Source organism: Leopardus geoffroyi, chromosome C1 (assembly GCF_018350155.1).
Source record: "Leopardus geoffroyi isolate Oge1 chromosome C1, O.geoffroyi_Oge1_pat1.0, whole genome shotgun sequence".
In the NCBI taxonomy this organism is placed as follows: Eukaryota; Metazoa; Chordata; class Mammalia; order Carnivora; family Felidae; genus Leopardus; species Leopardus geoffroyi.
In genome coordinates, this window is record NC_059328.1 from 15,968,553 (window position 1) to 15,988,604 (window position 20,052).

General features: G+C 40.2%; 1 protein-coding gene across 14 annotated transcripts in view; it reads right to left on the reverse strand.

Moving 5' to 3' along the window:
• The window catches only part of USP48 (ubiquitin specific peptidase 48), a 112,249-nt gene that overhangs the window by 55,759 nt on the left and 36,438 nt on the right, over positions 1–20,052 (reverse strand). For all 14 annotated transcript variants that reach the window (XM_045476044.1, XM_045476041.1, XM_045476033.1 and 11 more), the window contains exons 2-6: positions 7,404–7,524; positions 6,288–6,444; positions 2,271–2,398; positions 1,523–1,647; positions 913–1,021 (exon numbers count right to left, since the gene is read on the reverse strand). In XM_045476044.1, coding sequence (XP_045332000.1) covers positions 913–1,021; positions 1,523–1,647; positions 2,271–2,398; positions 6,288–6,315 — 390 coding nt within the window. In that variant the 5' untranslated portion in view covers positions 6,316–6,444; positions 7,404–7,524. The remainder of the gene's footprint in view (positions 1–912; positions 1,022–1,522; positions 1,648–2,270; positions 2,399–6,287; positions 6,445–7,403; positions 7,525–20,052) is intronic.

Sequence of the window (20,052 nt, forward strand, 5' to 3'; positions counted from 1 at the left end):
TCTGTTGTCTCTTTTGCTCACTATGGTTATCCCCAACTGCTGAAAACAGTGTGTGAAAGCAGTAATCGCTCGATCAATATTTAGCTGAATGAATTCAATAAATGAGTGTTTGAAGCAGGCTAACGGTTGTGCTAAAAAGGAGGAAAGGCACAAAAATGTTTTAAGATGTGAAGCTATATGATTAGCTCATCTACTATGTTAAAAGCTTGTTCCCACTTGGTAACAAAGGATTCCTCTTAGCAGCTTTTTCAACTCTGAGCAAAAGAGAACCACTTCCATTTTCCCACATAAATCAAAACATACAGAAAGGAGAGATATGCAGTGGAGGGATTTAAGAATGACTACAGTGATTTTAAAAAGAAAACTGTATTCCACACATGGTAGTTCTCATTAAATGAAAGGACAAACTAACCTGCTAGTAACAGAGCTTAGATTCCCTTAAAACACTCTACCACTCTGAAACATACAAGTTTTTACACATAACTTTACATGTAAAATAACCTGAAAATATCCAAAAATTATTTTAATACACAATCTGCTTTGACACCTTAAAATTTACAAAGTTTCAGGGCAACTGAGTGGCTCGGTTGGTTAAGCATCCGACTTCGGCTCAGGTTTGTGGGTTCAAGCCCTGCCTCGTGTTCCATCTGTATGGAGCGCCTGCTTATGATTCTCTCTCTCCCTCTCCAACACCCCGCCCCCCACCCTGTGCCTCTCCCCCGCTCAGGCTCTCATATCTCTGAGGATAGATAAACTTAAAAAAATTGAAATAAAAATTCATAAAGTTTCTTATAGATTATGACATAAACAGACACTTCATATGTGGAAAAGTCTGAAGTAATGAATTTAGCCATTAAAGTTTACAAATTCAGAATAATATTTAACTGTTAATGAGCAGAAACAACTATATACCTTCAAAAATTCCGAGATACAATCTGTTAACTGTTTATGGCCTTGGATATTTAACTCCAGTTCATAAAACTTTGATAAAAGCTTAGACTCTCTGCCACACTGGTTGCAACTATAATAAAACAGAGTGAAAGTTAAGATCAGAGTTGGAAAACAATAAAGTTCCATTGTATTACATTCTAGAACCATGGAGAGAAGCATTTACCACCTTATTACCTTGGTTCTCTTTCACAGAAATTATTTACACTGTATGTTAAAAATAAAAACAGAAAGTGATTGGTGAAGCATGTATTTTATGCTTAGGAAAAATTTTCAGAGGCATTTTGCATTTACTCTTAAGAGTGGCTCCAATCTTACTCTTTCAATTCACACCACAGCCACAAAGTCCGTGGCAAGAGCTCGACCACACGTAGGTCTCAACACCTGAATGAGTCCAACTGCATTTACCAAGTCAGTTGCTTTCATGTTCCCCCTGGAAATGTATTACTAGAAATATTTCAGGTCCCGCGATAACCCACGAAGGCTATAACTTGGAACTGAACTGAAAATCACATCACATATGAGCAACTGTCTTAGAATAAAATGTACCCTGGGAAAGATGAAACACACTTACACAGTTACATAAGCATATTCTCCACAGAATTGCTGTTGGACAATGTTCCGCACATCTGGATTCTTTTGTTTAGACAAAGTATCTTCCAAAAGAGACATAAATAGCTTTGAAAATTCTTGGGCATCCTACAACACAAGTTTGGGTTAATTTAAAAAATAAAAACAAAGAAAAAAGAAAAAGAAACAGAAAATGAAAATGAAAGAAAAATCATTATCTTGATTTTCAATTTCTGATACAAACAGCAACAAGTGAAATGTTCCAGAAACTACCTCTATTTTTGAAGTTAGCTTTTCAACTAAGGACTAGAGCTATGTTGAATCAATTTGTACCCATGCATGAATTTTCAGAAATGAGATCAAGGAAAATGTGTAATATGCAGGACAGCTAATGAATGCTGGAATTCCAAATAGGAAAAAAAACAAAAAACAAAAAAAACAATTTCTAAAAAGGATTTCACTTCATTTCCCCCTACAAACATTCTAAAGAACACCTGGGTACCTTTTCATATTAAAAAAAAATGTTAAGGTTCTTTGTTATTTTCTGGGCGGGGGATTGGGGAACTTGTTAGGAAGCAGTCTTTTTCTTCCCACCTTCCATCTTACTCAATGGTTGAGAATTTTGGATTAATATATATTTATCATAAAAGAAAATTTATTTTTGTCATTCTTCTAACAAAACCAACGTAAATAAAAAATAAAAAGATATCATATTGTTTCACTTAATAAAAAAAACACTTAAAGGTCCTTACCTGCTGTTGTCCTGTGTCCAAGCCCAAGGCTTTAACAAATCCCGACGGATCGATGTATCGCCTGTTACTGTTTTGCAACAAGGCAAACAAGTACTGGAGATGCTCACAAATTGTCTGAGGTTCATAATCTATTAAAAAAACATGTCTGTCTTTTAAAAACTACTCCTTTCCTTTTTTAAAATATGTACTTCTTCACATGAGAATGTGATTAAACACCCTTATATCCGAAGTATATTAGTGTTTTATTACAGTTTTACAACTTTAACAGAAACAATTGTTCTGGAAGTAATGAGGTAGCCACAGCTACCCATATACAGCCCCCAAAGGCAAGGATTGTATGTGCATTATGACAACAGCATTCATGACTGTAGTTTTCCAAACTGTCAAATCACACTGAAACGTTCATTCCAGTAATAAAAACCATGGACTATATTCACCATCCGCATAAGATGGCCAAACACTTTACTGTAATCTCATTAATGTTTACTTACCATAGGTGAAGCAAGTGACAAGATTCAAACTTGAATGAGTGACATAGTATTTAAAAATCTTACAATTTTAGAGTTGCTAGGTTTTGTCAAAGATGTTTTTTCATTTTGTTTGAAAGAAAGAGGGGGGTGGGGAGGAGCAGAGAGAGACACACACACACACAGAATCCAAAGCAGGGTTGAGGCTCCAGGCTCTGAGCTGTTGGTACAGAGCCAGACATGGGGCTTGAACCCACGGAACTGTGAGATCACGAACTGAGAAGAAGTCGGATGCTGAGTACAAGTCGGACTGAGCCACTCAAGCACCCCTAGAGTTGCTAGTTTTAATGAATCTGGGGAAGGTATGTAAATAGGACACAAGAGCCCCGAAAGACGTGAGTATGATCTTGGGTGCCAGTCGCCACCCTTCTTTGCCTCCTCTGTGATAACACAGATGAGCCTGGCAAACAACTCTCCTTCACCAGCCTGCACAAGGTCTTGTCAGCAGAAGGTACTGGAGGGTTCAGGTGCCCGTGACCCACCTGTGGCTCAGCTGGTTAAGCATCCGACCAGCCTCCTGCAGCCAAACCAGCACCAAATGGCTTCCAACAGCTTCCCCCAGTGTCTCCTCTGGTGTGTCGCAGGGGGCTACCTCTAGTGAGGGACTTCCTCTGGAACAACCCCTTGGGCACCCTCTCAGGTGACTTAGCAGGGGTTTCTGAGGCCCAGGACCTCCCTGTGGTCAGTTTCAAGCAGGGGTTCCCACTGAAGCAGCAGCTCAGCACCTTCTCAGGCACCTAGTGAGCGTGCGCAGGGAGTCGTCCAGAGGTCCAGATTTCGGACCTGAGCAGTGGGGGGTGAGACCCTCCCTAGGTGTTCTCTTTTGCCCTGGGAGTAGTGGCTGCTCTGTGTATCTGCTATTCTTATATTTTTTAAGTCCTCTTTAATTCTTACCAACCAATTCCCCCATTACTCTAATTTCCTGTTACTAATTCCCTATTCTTGGGGTGCATTTCATAACATATAGAATTGTCAAGTCACTACACTGCACACCTGAAACTAAAATGTCAACTATTAAAAAATCCCTTCCAAAAAACCCTTCCAGTAAAATATGTTTTGAAAATTAAAAAATTAAGTCTATCTTGTATAATAATAATAATCCGGGGTGCCCGGCTGGCTCAGTCAGTAGACTGTGCAACTCTTGATCTTGGGGTTCAAGCCCCACATTGGGTGCAGAGATTACATAACATAAAAATCATAAAAATTATATATATAACAATAATTCCTTATTCTTTCCCTATTCAAATTATTGTGTACTTTCTTTTATTTTGGACTCTGAATAATTTATCTCTTTACTACCACTTGTGACTCTCAGGAAGTCAATGTTTCATTTGTAAAACAAAGATAAAAATCTCACTTCCTGGGGTGCCTGGGGTGCAAATGCTTTGAAGGCTGTTAAAAGCGATTCAAGTTAAGTGTGTGTATACTCCAACTCTCCTATTTTATAGGTTAGGTACTCCGTCTGTATAACTCCATAAATAACTCATACTCTGCTGGCTTTCTTATCTGTAAAATGAGGGAATGGCTGAGTTGGTAGCAGAACCCAGATCCCATCATTTCCAAAGTAAAGCCTTTGCACTCCACTGCACTGTATCAGCTAGGACAGTACCACAAATGTACACTCTTATCAGAAAACAAGGTCAGGGAAGACTTTGGTGAAATAAAAATTTCTGTGCTTAGAAATTTAAAAAAAAAAAATTTTTTTTTGAAGATACACATTGAAGCCACATTAAAGGCCATGACACATCATTTTATAAAACAGAAATTTAGTTTTCATTTGTTATTTAACTGACCTCTCACTGGTAAATTTATATTTCAGCAAACTAATACTATCAAAAAGGATCCATTTAACATTACTCATCCTTTGCATACATTCCTATTTTTTTTTTAATTTATTTGAGAGAGAAGAAAGAGCGCACACACACAACCCCGGGGGGGGGGGGGAGGGGGCAGAAAAATAGGGAGAGAGAGAGAATCCTAAGCAGGGTCTGTGTGCTGTCAGAACAGAGCAGAGGCAGGGCTCGATCTAATGAACCATAAGATCATGACCTGAGCAAAAATCAAGAGTTGGACGCTTAACCGACTAAGCCACCCAGATGTCCCATACATTATTAAACACTCAATATCCTGGGGTGCATGGTGGCTCAGTTGGTTAAGCATCTGACTTCGGCTCAGGTCACGATCTCATGGTTTGTTGGTTTGAGCCCTGCATCAGGCTCTGGACTGACAGCTCGGAGTCTGGAGCTTGCTTCAGATTTTCTGTCTCCCTCTCTCTCTGCCCCTCCCCCAACTCATGATATCTCTCTCTCTCTCTCTCCCTCTCTCTCTCTCTCAAAAATAAACTTAAAAAAAATAAAAAATAAAATAAAACACCCAGTATACTATTAATCTAGATTTAAATATTCAGAACTATGAAAATAAAGCTTTGGAGAAATAATCCGAAGAGTTTTAAGCACTATGTTTTGGGGCAGGGGGTTGTTTTAAGTAGGCTCCATGCCCAACATGGGGGTCAAACTCGTGAAGGACCCCAAGATCAAGAGCCTCATGGTCTATGGACTGGGCCAGCCAGGCACCCCTTAAGCACTGTGTTTTGAAGCACAAATTACAATTAACAAAGATCGAGACTCTAAAGTGTTACTGTTATCTGACGGGGCTGTCAGAAGTGGTGGGGCTTATAAATCCTATTTTTTCTCTCTCAGAGCCAAAGACATGAGCCATGTGCCCAACCAAGAGCATCCAAAACACGGCACAGGATGTAGATGGGAGCAAAAGTCAAAGTTCCCAACTTGGAGCTCCCAGACCTATGTGATTTTCTTCCATCCCCCAGCTTTGAAAAAGAGAAAAACCTGGTTTGTTCCATGAAAAGTTCCCTCTCAAAGAGAATAATCTCTAATAGAAAGTCATATCAATCAAGAATAATAATCGACACGCTATTCATGAAATAAAATAATTCCAGTAGAAACAGTTTGAAACTGATCCTGTGTAAAACACAAACAAAACTGATTCTAAATTTACAATGTGAGTAGTTGCTAATGGTAATTCATTTTGCCAAGGTTAGTGAATTTAACGGTAATCTTAGGGGTATCATCTAAGTCAGCCTATTTGGGAATCAGGACAAAAGACTGTGGTCACAATGAAATATTAAATCTCTCAAACTAAAGAGAGTAATTTTGTCTGCTTTACTGACTGATTTCCATCAATCACTAAAAATTAATGAACTACAATCACAGTGTATTACCTAGAGCAATTATTGATGTAAGCTATAAAAACAATCAAATGTATTTCCTTCACTTGGATATGAACAATTTCAGTGCACCATTAACAAATTTACAGGAAAAGTGAAAACTATTTTGAATCCTGACAATGTTTATGGACACACCACCATGCCCGGCACATACGGAGCACTAAGAAGTTAGTTCCCTGCATTTGGAAGGTTTTCTGGCTGGCAATATGCTGCGAAGTGAGCCCTCCCCACATGCGCCCCACTAACCTTTCTCCTCTTGGATACTATCTCCCATCACGTAGTCGCTACAGGTACTTGGACATAAGTATAGTGCCTGCCGAAGCTCCAAGTTGAGAAACCACACTTGAAGAAACGTGTTGACATAACAAGTAGCTCCAAGGTTAGTGAGGCCCACAAATGAGTTCTACAAAAATGCAAAATTTATAATCATAGAGTCAATTTCCCTTCACACACAAAAAAATTATAAGAGGAACTATTTAATTTCAGATTAAAAATTTGCTAAAACTACCCAGGTCAACATGGTATAACCACCATAAGGCTCTCTTGGCCAGGGCGAGGACATAATTTCATGAAAGACACATCTGGGGTGGCTACTGGAGTGGAAAAGACTTAGGACAGCTCATCTCCAGTCTTCTGGTCTTCTTTGGCCCCTTCAATCTAAAATTGAAGTGGTGGGCTCAAGGACAGGTCTGTTCTGAACATGTGTACATAGGCTGTTTGTTCATTTGCTCTATTCCTAAACTGTCAACATTTAGGAGTAAAACGTTTAGGAAGTTAAACTTCCAGAAATCCTATAGATCTGGGAGAAGTGGAACAAGGAGAGTTGATTACAACTTCTTCTAAGACTGAGAATTCCTGAACTTACGAAGATTCATTCTTAACAAAGTATCCATACAGCTGACTATTTTGTGAACGCCGGGCTTTAGGGTTTAGAAAACATTAATGGGTATTTTTAAAAAAGTAAAACTATCTGCTATACGTGTAATATCTAACACAATGAACCCAAGAAAAGCGAGGTAGAATCATTATGTGAGTTTGTTCCCTGGATTTACCACTTCCTTTAAAGAGGCTTAAAAATGAGTTTGAAATGAAATATACAATATTAAAGCAAACACAGAATCAGCATTTAAACTAAAACTATCATTTAAGACTTGCTGGATTACATGGCCACCTGTTTTAAAGTATTACTACCAATAAGAACTGTTGCAATTCAAGCAGTTATAGGGTTTTAAGTTCCATTACATCTTAAAACTGCACAGGCTCCCACAAAGTCCGTTATAGTTTCTGATCATAGATGCAAAACAAAACAACAAAAACCCAGAGGGATACCACATAGCAATAACTTAAAAAATGATGGCCTACCTTTTTTCTCCTCTCACAGTTGGGATCATCAATGTTATGGAAACTATTTTCATCTATTTCGCCTAACCAAATATGCTCACCAATCCCAACCAAGCAATTCGGATTTCCTTTGCAGTTTCGTCTAACAGAAAAAAATAAATAAATAAATATATTATTTTTAATTAAGAAATGTCACAGCTCCATATTACACATGCAGATTAAAACTATAATGCTATACAGTATTTTATCATATCTCTCCTCTATAAAAATTAGGAAAACTTAGAAGGTATAAACCCCACACTCAATTTGTAAGGCTGAAACACAACTCCTTTACTGAGAAATACAAACTGGTAGTAGGACTTTGAGGGAGAGGAATTTTGCAATCTGACAAAACTATACATATAGCTACCTTTTGACCTAGTAATTCATTTCCAAGAATTCACCCTGAAGATACAGCCCCAACAGTGCAAGAACACCCAGCACAAACACCACCTCAGGTATTCATTATAGCACTGTTTGTGAAATACTGGGAACCCAAATGGCCAAACGTAGGGGATACTGTACATCTGCACAATGGAGCACTATTCAACTGTAAAATGAAAAACACATAACAAACCTCTGTGAACGGATGTAGAATAATTTCCAGGACATATTAGCGAGTAAAGAAAGCAATGTGCAAAACAGTACCTATATAATTCACTTTCTTGTGTAAGAAAGATAGGGAAATAAGAAAATATACATGTATCTATTTGAACAAAAAAATACAAAAAGGATAAACCAGAGACTAATAAAAGTGGTTAGCTACTGAATATGAGTGGGTTTAGGGTAAACAAAAATGGCGGGGTATGTGACACTTTTCTGAACACACTGTTCTATAATACACTGCTGAACTGGGGGGCTGTGTGTGGGTTACACAGAGAAATCAGTAAGCATGGGGAGAACCCTAAATCTCACATAAACACATTCCAACTAAATAACATCCACAATGAAGGGAAGAGGGAACTAACCCAAGTAACTTGAATAAGGTCATTCATTAGCAAGCTCATTTAGTGGTGTCTTCAGGCTAAAAAGGAACAAATACCAAATCTTAATGACTTCCTTTTCACAGAGACGTTAACAATTCTAAAACTACTTTCCGTATATTCTCTATTTGAATAAATAAGTAAATATACTGGGGATAAAGGAAACCAAGTTTTGGAAAGTTACAAATAAGAAAAGGGAGGAAGAATAAAATGAACCCTGCAGTACTGGATCAGGAATAATAAGTGTAAACTTGAAGGAAGATTAAGGTTGCCAGATAAACTACAGAACAGTAGTTATTTGAATTTCAGATAAATGACCTGTTTAAATTAAAAAACATTTGTTGTCTTATCTGAAATGTAATTGGGCAGGCCAACTACATGGCCTTTTGTCAGCTGAGGGTGTAGAAGCAATAATGTGAGACTCCTAGCAACCAGGTCTTGATTTCTAAGTCTTCCTCACGGCTCCTTGGAGAAATGACTGATTCCAAGTCTGGACAGAGAGTACAAGAGGAACGTGGAACATCTTGCTGTGACCCAGAAGTAGGGATGTACTAAAAGAATGATGGAGGAGAGGGGTGCCCTGGTTGAGGTCATAATCTCACGGTTCATGAGATGGACCCCACGTCTGAGCTCTGTGCTGACAGCACAGAGCCTGCTTAGGATTCTCTCTCCCTCTTTCTCTGCCCCTCTCCCCTAGTTTACACATGTGTGCATGCAGTCTCTCTCAAAATAAATAAACTTAAAAAAAAAAAAAAGTAGAGTCTATCCTTGTCCTCACTGCCCGCCCCCCCCCCCCCCGCCCCCACCTCCCGCGGGCAATCTTGTACTCTTCAACCTGGTCCAAAGTTGGGTCCTTGCTGCAGCCTGAAAATTAGATGAAATAGGGTTGAACTTTGAAAAAACTTTCAAAACAGATGTGAGAAGTTGAAAGCAACTTGCATTATTTGGCCCTAGAGTGTTGGTATTGTTTTTTTTTTTTTTGTTTGTTTGTACACATCTTCTTAAATTAATTGCTGGCTAGGTATTACTGACAAAGCGTTCAATCAGCTAGAACACCATCACCATAGATGAGCTGAAGCAGTGATGAAGCACCAGCCCCAGGCAGGACCTATGGCTTATGGGCCCCTAGGGCCACACCTGCAGGTAAGAACTCAAAAAGCCAATGGCAGCGCTTTGCAGTAATAAAAGCAGTTAAGCTAACAGATTATAAAGATTTCCAAATAGGGGCTACGCATTTCTCCATGAACCCAGTCTTGTGGGGGCTTTTCTGGGTTTGTTTGTTGTCTTGTTTGGAGAAGTGGAGAATCTACTTAAAAAGCGTAAATGGTAAAACCATTTCTAATTACAAGCGATTACTCCCAAGCCACCCTAAGCAGCACAACAGAATACCGATATCAGAGGCTAGAATGCCTACAGATGAAATCTCTCCATTCAGTCTCAAATGCCCTGGAAGTTCTTTTTTTTTTTTTTTTTAATTTTTTTTTTTCAACGTTTATTTATTTTTGGGACAGAGAGAGACAGAGCATGAACGGGGGAAGGGCAGAGAGAGAGGGAGACACAGAATCGGAAACAGGCTCCAGGCTCTGAGCCGTCAGCCCAGAGCCCGACGCGGGGCTCGAACTCACGGACCGCGAGATCGTGACCTGGCTGAAGTCGGACGCTTAACCGACTGCGCCACCCAGGCGCCCCTGGAAGTTCATTTTATCCACGGGAAGAGTAGGCCACGGGTGTCACGTAGCATTTATCATCACATGTGTACCAATTTTCTTATAGCAGAAAAATATTTTTGCATAACTGTTTCTATCGAAGTGTAAAAAGAGATCAAGAAGGCTGAGTGTCTCAAGATAGGAGACAGGCACACATGTTTTCCAGGAAAGACTGGTTTACTACTGTGTAAACACCCTAGTCAGTTTGACCCATTTATATTACTTACTTGGCCCTAGAAAGCAGGATTTGCTAAAGCTGGCTTAGAAATCAAGTAACCTTTTCAAGGTCACAAGTAGCCCTGATTTAATCGGGGTGATGCCACTCACCTTCTCTGAATATAAACTTCTACAAACCTTCAGAAATCCTTCCTTCTGTCTCCAGGGTGATCAGAGAACCAAATCACAAAAACCCAGCATGAGAAAACAGTCAACCTGGTTCTTTCCTACTCTCCCATCTCATTTACTTCTACATCAGCTGGCTTAAGAATAGGTTTGTGGGGGCACCTGGCTGGCTCAGTTGATACAGCATGAGACTCCTGACCTCAGGGTCATGAGTTCATGCCCCAGGATGGGTCTAGAGATTAAAGAGATTACTTTTGTTTGTATGGCTGATATCTATTACTGTATAACTGCATGTGCCAAGTTTCTTCATCTACCGCTGCCCTATAAGGCCTTTTTTTCTGAGAACAAACTGTTCCTTGGGTCTTGTAGTTCTAGTGAAAGGACCTCAATGATCACCATTTTGACCTTGAACTTTCTGATTAAATTCTTCTTTCCAGCTTATCTCTGAACTCACACAAAAGGTCCCCTGACGTGAGCCATTCCCCCACCCACCCCAAGCAATAAGAACGGCCCAGAGCCAGCAAGACCCCACCCAGGACAATGACCTTCACTGCTTCCCTGCACGTACCCACCAGCCTTTGCCTCACATTTTCCTTACATAAACCTGAAGTATTTTTGGCACTTGGGAGACAGTCTTGGGAGATGCCAGTCCAGGGTGTCAACAGAAATAAATTCCTTTCTTGTTTTACCACCACTCGCGTCTCTGCCTTTGGAGTTTGTCAGTGAGCTGGCAAACCTGGTCTGTGTGGGACCCCGGGAGCCAGAGGCTCAGGCACCCCGGCTACACTAGCAAGAGCTGCTGAGATGCAGCTCCAATCCATCACTGAAACACAAAAATCCCACAAGATGTTTCAAATGGAAAAGTGAGGAACAGGGGGAGAAACATTCGTCCCTCTGAGGTGGCAAGAGACTTCTGGATGGCATGACCTCGAAAGCTTGGCGGCCTAAGGAAGGAACCAACATGCTGATTTGTCTGAGAAGCAGAAACAGGTGTTCATGAAAAGGCTCCCTGCCTTATCTGTGATTTGTCCAAATTTCCCTGAATTAACAGACAGAAGCCCTCGCTAGTCATTTTCCTTCTGGCTAGCTAGTTTCAAGGCTCTTTCACCTGTGTCTAGGAGTGCTAACAAATATGAACTAACTAAATAAAGCTATTCCTGTTATTACCATTCTAAAAGCCACTTCAGTCTCTGACAGACCTAATTCTTAAAAACGGGTTGCCTCTCTTTCTCTAAACTTTCTTATAAAGCTAGTTAACAAACACAGGAGAAAATACTCAAATCCAGAGAAATGCAAACTTAAAACAGCCATGAAAGATGTCTTCTCTTACCCAATTAGCAAAAATTTCCCAACGATGAACCAGTATCAAGCGCAAGCCACTGTGCAACGGGAGCTCAAACACAACTCTTTTGGGAAAACTTGAGAAAATGTCCCAAATATTAAATGAAACCAACATTTTGTTTCAAGAATTCTACCCCTGTGCACAGGTCCACAGAATATGCAACAACACTGTGACAACGAAACATAACGATGAATCCCAATAGGTACTTTCTCCAGAACTGTGTGACAGAAAGACACCAAGTGGCTCAAGTGGTAGACGGGGGATAGGTTCCAAAACGTTTGGTTTGACTCGCTAAGCAGCTGTGACATGACTTGCTGTGATTTTAAGCCAGCAGAACACCTCGGCAGCAATCCTAATGGAGGATCAAGTCCTAAACCAGTTTAGTGGCAACAGGAACGCAGGAAAGCTGAATTCAAGTTTAACGATGTGAGGGAATCAATAGGACTTGGGGACCACGTAGACAGCGAGGGTAAGAAGGGAACAGAGATGTCTGCACAGTGCCCAAAACTGTGAAGAAGGAAATCAATTTTCCGCAGATCAAAACCTGCTCGGCTGCAGAGTGGAAAAACAATAGGCTACATATGTCTAGTTCCTTCGATACTGGCCACAGGTAAGAGATGAAGTTTCAGCTGTTCCGACAGATCTCCAAGGATCTGCCATTTAAGAGTATCTTCCAACACAACGAACAAAAATTTATAGCCAATGATTTCATAGTTGCTATATACTTGGAAGAAAATTCACTGCTTGAATGGGAAACGGGGTGGAGCGCTCAGTCCCTGTGAATGGTCATTAAAAGGATTACTGCTTTGTTTTTCTCATCATCTTTGCTTCTTAGCTCTTAGGACATCATGTCACAGACGGCCCAGGCATAAGTCAATGAAGGAAGGACAGCATGCCAACTTTCCTGCTCCTGGTGAAAATCTGACTACACTGAAGCTTTGCCTAATGCAGCCTTTTTCTGAAAAGCAACCTGACTATATGTATATTATGTTTATATATATATATATATATATATATATATATATATACACACACACACATACATATATATATTATTATTATTGTTATTATAAAGACCTACTGGTACTTTGACTCAGAACCACCAGATCGTATCCTAAGCACACACAGATGTCAACAAATACTTTCAAAGATTATCATCACTACTTAGCAACAAGCTACCTGCCCAACCACAGGAAAATCAGAGTTGCTTATACCAGAAAACTGTTTAGAAACAAGCTACTGGCCCAACCACAGGGACGATGTTGAACTGTGGTAGTGACATGGAGTATTATGCAGCCATTAAAACTCTTTTCAAGCAATACTTTAATGACATGTGACCATGCTCAAACAGAATTCTCAATAAACAGGATACAAAGTTATCCATTATGACTCTAATTTTTCTCTGTATTTATTTACTTTTGAGAAAGAGAGAGAGAAAGAGTGAGCAGGGGAGGGGCAGAGAGAGAGAGGGAGACAGGAATCCCAAGCAGGCTCCTTCCTTGCCATCAGCACAGAGCCCAATGCAGGGATCAAATTCACAAACCATGAGATCATAACCTGAGCAGAAATCAAGAGCTGGACGCTTAACTGACTAAACCACCTAGATGCCCCATTATGACTCTAATTTTTCTAATGGGGAGGGCGTGATGTTCCTTATATATTTTTCACAAAAGAAAGCTTTTGAAAAGAGAAGAAATCACAAGGAAAATAAGAAAATACTCTGAATTGAATAAAGCATACCAGAAGTTGTGAGATGGAACTAAATTAAGTGCTTAGAGGGGAATTTATAGCATTAAATGTTCATATATATACGTTTATACACACACACACATATATAAAAAGCCTCAGGGTGCCTGCTATCAATACATGTCCACTAGACAGATCACAACACGCACATAACAGTAAACAGTATCATTTTGTGTAACCCAAACCTAGCATCTTATAAAAGAAACTAGACTTCAAAGGGTGACACTTTCTGTCACACAGAGATGCCCAGATAATTACAGGACCTGAGGATACTGAAAGGAATGACAAGGTCCTAGGCATCAAAGACGGGCTCGCAGCACATGAGGTGACGGGCAAGTAAAAGGATAACTCCAGAGACATTAATGCAGTGATGGCATGAAGCACGGACTCTGGACTCCACAGCAGAGATCTCACAGGAAGGGAGGCACAGTGCTGTGGAGGTGAGAGTCTCCAAGGGTGCTCAGGAACTCACTCCATGGGGGAGGGAAAACTCCAGAGCATTCCAGGCAGAGGGGAGCAAATGGAGACGGAAGGCTGGAGAATCAAGCAGGAGGAAATCAATGCAGCCTGCCCAGCTCCACCAAGCTACAGAGGGGAGGAGGCCTTCCAGCTCAGCACAGCTGGAGGCTTTGCAGGGAAGTCAGGGGCCACATCAGCTCACAGAACAGATAAGAGCTTGGACTTCATCCAAGAAGCAGCAGCAACAACAACAACAACAACAACAACAACAAGCCAGCATAAGCTATTTAAAAGAAAAATAATCGGATTTGCATTTTAGAAAGAGCCTCTAAGAGTGCCTTATAAGAATCACCTGAAGATTCCACAAGTTTTGCTTTTTCAATAAATGCCATTCTTATAAAGCTCCTCCTGCTTCTTAATAAGACAAGTTTTAAGCCTCTAAGGGTTTTTTTTTTTTTTTTTTAATGGGAGATTTTTCAAAGAAAAAATCCTGGCTCTTCTTGTTTGTGTGTGTGTTGGGGGGGGGGGGGGGGGAGGGGAACGACAGTGAAATTTAAAAGGGATGCTGTTAGAAGAGACAAGAAATGAGGATCAGAAGATGCCGGTACAGGGAGAAGATGCCGCTGGCACCAAGTTCCAATCAACAGCACTTACTAATTATCACTTTTGTGGTGAGTGAGGGGGAAAAAGAAGTCAGGTTTTTATGTACGTGGTTCCATTTAAAATATTTTTTTGGTGCACCTGGGTGGCTCAGTCAGCTAAGCATCACCTTCAGCTCAGGTCATGATCTCACAGTTCAGGAGTTCGAAGTTCAAGTGGTGAGTTTGAGCCCCTGAGTTGGGCTCTCTGCTGTCAGCCCAGAGCCAGCTTCAGATCCTCTGTCCCCCTCTCTCTCTGCCCCTCCCCCGCTCAAAATACATAAAACATTTTTTTTTAAAAAACATTTTTTCTCAAAAATACATAAAACATTTTTTTTTTTAAAATGTTTTTTAAAGGGTGGAAATGACATTTTAAAAAATGTTCTTTAAAGGATGGAAATCACAAAAAAATAGATGCCTTGAAAATACATCTAGAAATTCATAAAATGTTCATTCATCCAACAACCTGATTTCATCTGAAATTCTGCATTCTGCCCAAAAGGATCCAAAAGAACATCAGCACGTAGCCTTTGGGACAGATGAGGCATCAGGATCCCGGCTAACCATGTTTCACAATGTGCAGTTACCATTCTGAGGCAGGGTGACTGGCCCTACAGCAGCCTTCTTTGAGGGGATTCCAAGGTTGGATCTTTTCATCCATCCTTCTAAGACCCAACCTGCTCGGAAACATTGGCAGTGTTAAAATAAGCACGCCCATCTAAAGTTTTCCATTTCTCAGGTCAGGTTAAAAAAAAATCCCCAAACCAAATTAACTATTAAAATAATGTCAGGGGCACCTGGGTGGCTCTTGGTTGAGTGTCCGACTTCAGGTCACGATCTTGGTGAGTTCGAGCCCCGCGTTGGGCTCTGTGCTGACAGCTCAGAGCCTGGAGCCTGTTTCAGATTCTGTCTGTCTGTCTGTCTGTCTCTCTCTCTCTCTCTGCCCCTCCCCCACCTGTGCTCTGTCTCAGGTGCTTAAATAAATAAGCATTTAAAAAAGAAAAACAGGGGCACCTGCGTGGCTCAGTCGGTTAAGTGTCCCCAACTTCGGCTCAGGTCATGATCTCACAGTTTGTGAGTTCGAGCCCCACATCAGGCTCTATACCGACTAGCTCAGAACCTGGAGCCTGCTTCAGATTGTGTCTCCCTCTCTCTCTGCCCCTCCCCCGCTCATACTCTGTCTCTGTCTCTCTCTCAAAAATAAAATAAACATTAAAAAAATTTTTTTAAGGAAAAACAAAACAATGTCAATAACACTCTTTAAGGGGCTCCTGGGTGACTCAGTTTGTTGAGCCTCTGACTTGATTTTGGTTGAGGTCATGATCTGATGGTTTGTGAGATCAAGCCCTGCGTTGGGGTCAGGAAACCTTGCTGCAGTCAGGGCTTTTAAATACACCAGGAAGACACTGGTGGAACCAGAGGTGGTGATTCCCTCGATTAGAATAACTTGATCAGAGGCACAAAGGAAGAGTCTCAAAGTGAAAGGACCAGTTGGGAGGCCTACCAAGACTATGAGAATCACTACCAAAAAACTCCTTGTGGTGAAGGTTCTAAGACGTGGGCTCGTTTTCAGATGAGGATCCACAAGTGACTCATTGATTTGCACGGTCCTTCTAAGATTGGTAAGCAGATTACTTCCATCAGTATTGAGCTGAGAGTCAAGGCTGAAGTCACCATTGCAGATGCTTAAATCAACCTTTTTAATAAATTGATTAGCAGTTGTTAAAAAAATAAAATAAAACCAAACAATGTCATTAAGTCTTCTTGGGGAGCCTGGGTGGTTCAGTTGGGTAAGCCTCCAACTACGGCTCAGGTCACGATCTCATGGGCTCATGGGCTCAAGCCCTGTGTCAGGTTCTGTGCTAACAGCTTGGAGCCTGCAGCCTGCTTTGGATTCTGTGTCTCCCTCTCTCTCAAAAATAAATAAACATTAAAAAAATAATAATAAACATTAAAAATAAATAAATAAAATAAATGTTATATTTTGAAACATTGTTAGTAACAGCAAAAGACTGAAAACAAGCCCAGTATCAATTTACAGGGAACTGGTTGAATAACCTAAGGAAAATCCATACAGTACTATAAAATATAACCATATATAAGAGAAATGAATACAAATATCCAAAGACTGTACATGAAAGCTAATAGGAAATTTTTATTTACAAGCTGTAAATGATCCAAATATCCATCAATAGAATAAACAAATTAGGGTAAATTCATACCACAGACTACTACTCAGTCCACCTCCCCCCAAAAAACTGATACATGCAACATAGATGATTCTCAAAAGCATGATGTAAAGTGAAAAAATCCAGACACAAAAAAATAATGGACTGTTAGCAGTCCATTAATATAAAGTTCAAGAAAAGACAAAACTAATCTATGTAGAAAGAAATCAGAATAGTGGTTACCTATAGGGAGATGGGAACTAAGTGGAAGAGGGTATGAAGGAACTTTCTGGGATGATGGAAATGTTCTCTACATTGATTGGGGTGGTGATTACAAATAAAAACTTAGTGAACTCCCTTCACAAAAATTAACTCAGAATGGATTACAGACCTAAATATAAAACAACACAAAACAATAAAACTCCTCAGAGATAACTTAGGAGAAAAATCTAAATGATCTTGGATTTAGTGATGACTTTTTCGATACAACGCTACACAATCCATGAAGATAAGAACTGATAAACTGGACTTCATTAAAATTAAAATTTCTGCTATGAAAGGCACTGTAAAGAGAATAAAAAGACCAGCCTCAGACTGGGAGAAACATATTTGCAAAAGACAACTGATAAAGGGCTGTCTTTTAAAATATACAAAGAGGGGCGCCTGTATGTCTCAGTCAGTTGAGCATCTGAATTCAGCTCAGGTCATGATCTCATGGGTTTGTGAGTTTGAACCCTGCACTGGGCTCAGACTGGCAGCTCAGAGTCTCATTGAGGTCCTCACTTTCTCCTCTCTCACTGCCCCCTCCCCAACTCGCGCTTTCTCTCTGAAAATAAGAACTTTAAAAAATAAATAAAATATATACAGAACTTTTTTTTTTTTTTTAAGTTGAGAGAGAAAGAGGGAGAGCGCGCGCACGCATCAGAGAGAGGGAGACACAGACTCCCAAGCAGCCTGCAGTGGGGCCCGAACCCACCAACTGCAAGATCATGACCTGAGCTGAAGTCAGAGGCTTATTAACACACTGAGCCACTCAGGTACCCCTACAGAGAACTCTTAAAACTCAAAAATAAGAAAAACAACCTCATTGTTTAAAAATGAGCCAAAGCCCTTAACAGACACATCATCAAAGATATGAGCATATAAAAAGATGTTCCACATCATATGTCATCAGGGAAATGCAAATTAAAACCACAAAGAAATACCACCACACACTTATTAGAATAGCCAAAATCCAGAACTCTGATAATAACAAATGATGGTGAGACTGGAGCAACAAGAACTCTCGTTGCTGGTGGGAATTCAAAGTGGTTACAGCCACTTTGGAAGACAGTCTGGTGTTTTGTTTTACAAAATTAAACATACTCTTATACCGTACAACAATCATGCTCATTGGGCTCCTAAGCATGTATCCAAAGCAGCTGAAAACCTGTCCACACAAAACCCTGCACACAAATGTTTACAAAGCAGCTATGCACTTATTTGCCAAAACTTGGAAGCAACTAAGAAGTCCTTAAGTAGGTAATAAATAGTTGATAAAGGATAAGTAGGTGATAAAGAACGGATAAACCATACATGGTATATCCAAACATGAAATATTATACAGCACTAAAAAGAAATGAGCTACCAAGTGATGAAAAGAGTTTAAATACATACTATTAATCAAAAGAAGCCAATGTGTGGGGAGCTTGGGTGGCTCAGTGGGTCAAGTATCTGACTTTGGCTCAGGTCATGATCTCATGGTTCCCGAGTTTGAGCCCTGCGTCGGGCTCTGTGCTGACAGCTCAGAGCCTGGAGCCTGCTTTCAGATTCTGTGTCTCCCTGTCTCTCTGCCCCTCCCCCACTCACACTCTGTCTCTCTCTCTCTCAAAAATAAACACTAAAAAATTAAAAAAAAAAAAGAAGCCAATATGAAAAGGCCATGTACGATTTCTAATTATATTACATTTTGAAAAAGACAAAACTACGGAAATAGTAAAAAGTATAGTTGGGGGGGGGATGTTAGGAGGGGTGGAAGGATGAATAGGCAGGGCAGAGGATTTTTAACCAGTGAATTATTCCATAGGATACTATAATGGTGAATATGTCATTATACATTTGTCCAAACCCACAGAATCCAAATTCTAATGTAAACTATAAACATTATGATGGTTACCAGAAAGGAGGGAAGGGGGGTGGGGGGATGCGTTGAATGGGTGATGGGGTTTAAGGAGCACACTTGTTTCACTACATTATACACCTGAAACTAATATTACACTAAATGGAATTTAAATTAAAACTTAAAAAAAAAAAACAAAAAAAAAAACAAAAAAAAAAAAAACGGGCACCTGACTGGTCACTGGGTAAGAGCATGTGACTCTTGATCTTGGGGTCGTGAGTTCCAGCCTCACTTTGAGCACAGAGGTTACTATAAATAAATAATAACCTCTTAGGAGAAAAAGAACACCAACCTAAACTAAAAACAAAACAAAAAACTATAGATACTGGATGATAATGATGTGTGAATGGAGACTGTTAACAGATGTAATCCTCTGGTGGGGGGTGCGATAGTGGGAAAGGCTATGCATATGTGGGCTCAGAGGTACATGGGAAACCTCCAGATTTGTACTCAATTTTGCTGTGACCCTAAAGCTACTCCATAAAATAAAGTCTAGGGGGCACCTGACTGGCTCAGTGGGCGGAGCAGGGGTCTCTTCATCTTGGGGTAAGACCTTGAGTTCAAGCCCCACATTGGGCTGGAAGCCTACTTAAAAAAACAAACAAAAAAACAAATAGCAGCACCCAAATATAAAATCTAAAAATGAAATCCACTGAAGAAAGTCTAAATGAACAGGACCTTTCAATGTATATAATTTTACCTCAATTTTTTAAAGCTTTTGACTTCTCAAAAACAAAACCAACCAGTAAGCTTTTAACTACTGACATAGAAACATCTACAGGTATAAAACAGTGTATGGGAATGGGGTGCCTGGGTGGCTCACTTGGTTCAGCACCAGACTCTTGATTTCGGCTCAGGTCATGATCTCACAGTTCGTAAGTTCGGTCCCACGTCGGGCTCTCCTCTGACAGAGCAGAGCCTGCTTGGGATTCTGTCTCCATGTCTCTCTCTCTCACAAAATAAACAAACATTAAAAACAAAACTAAACAAAGAAAACACTGTATGCGGTATGCAACACTGTGTCAGAAAGGGGAGGAATAAGAAAATGTGCTTGCAGAAAGTAATAAAAGTTGTTCCTTGGGGTGCCAG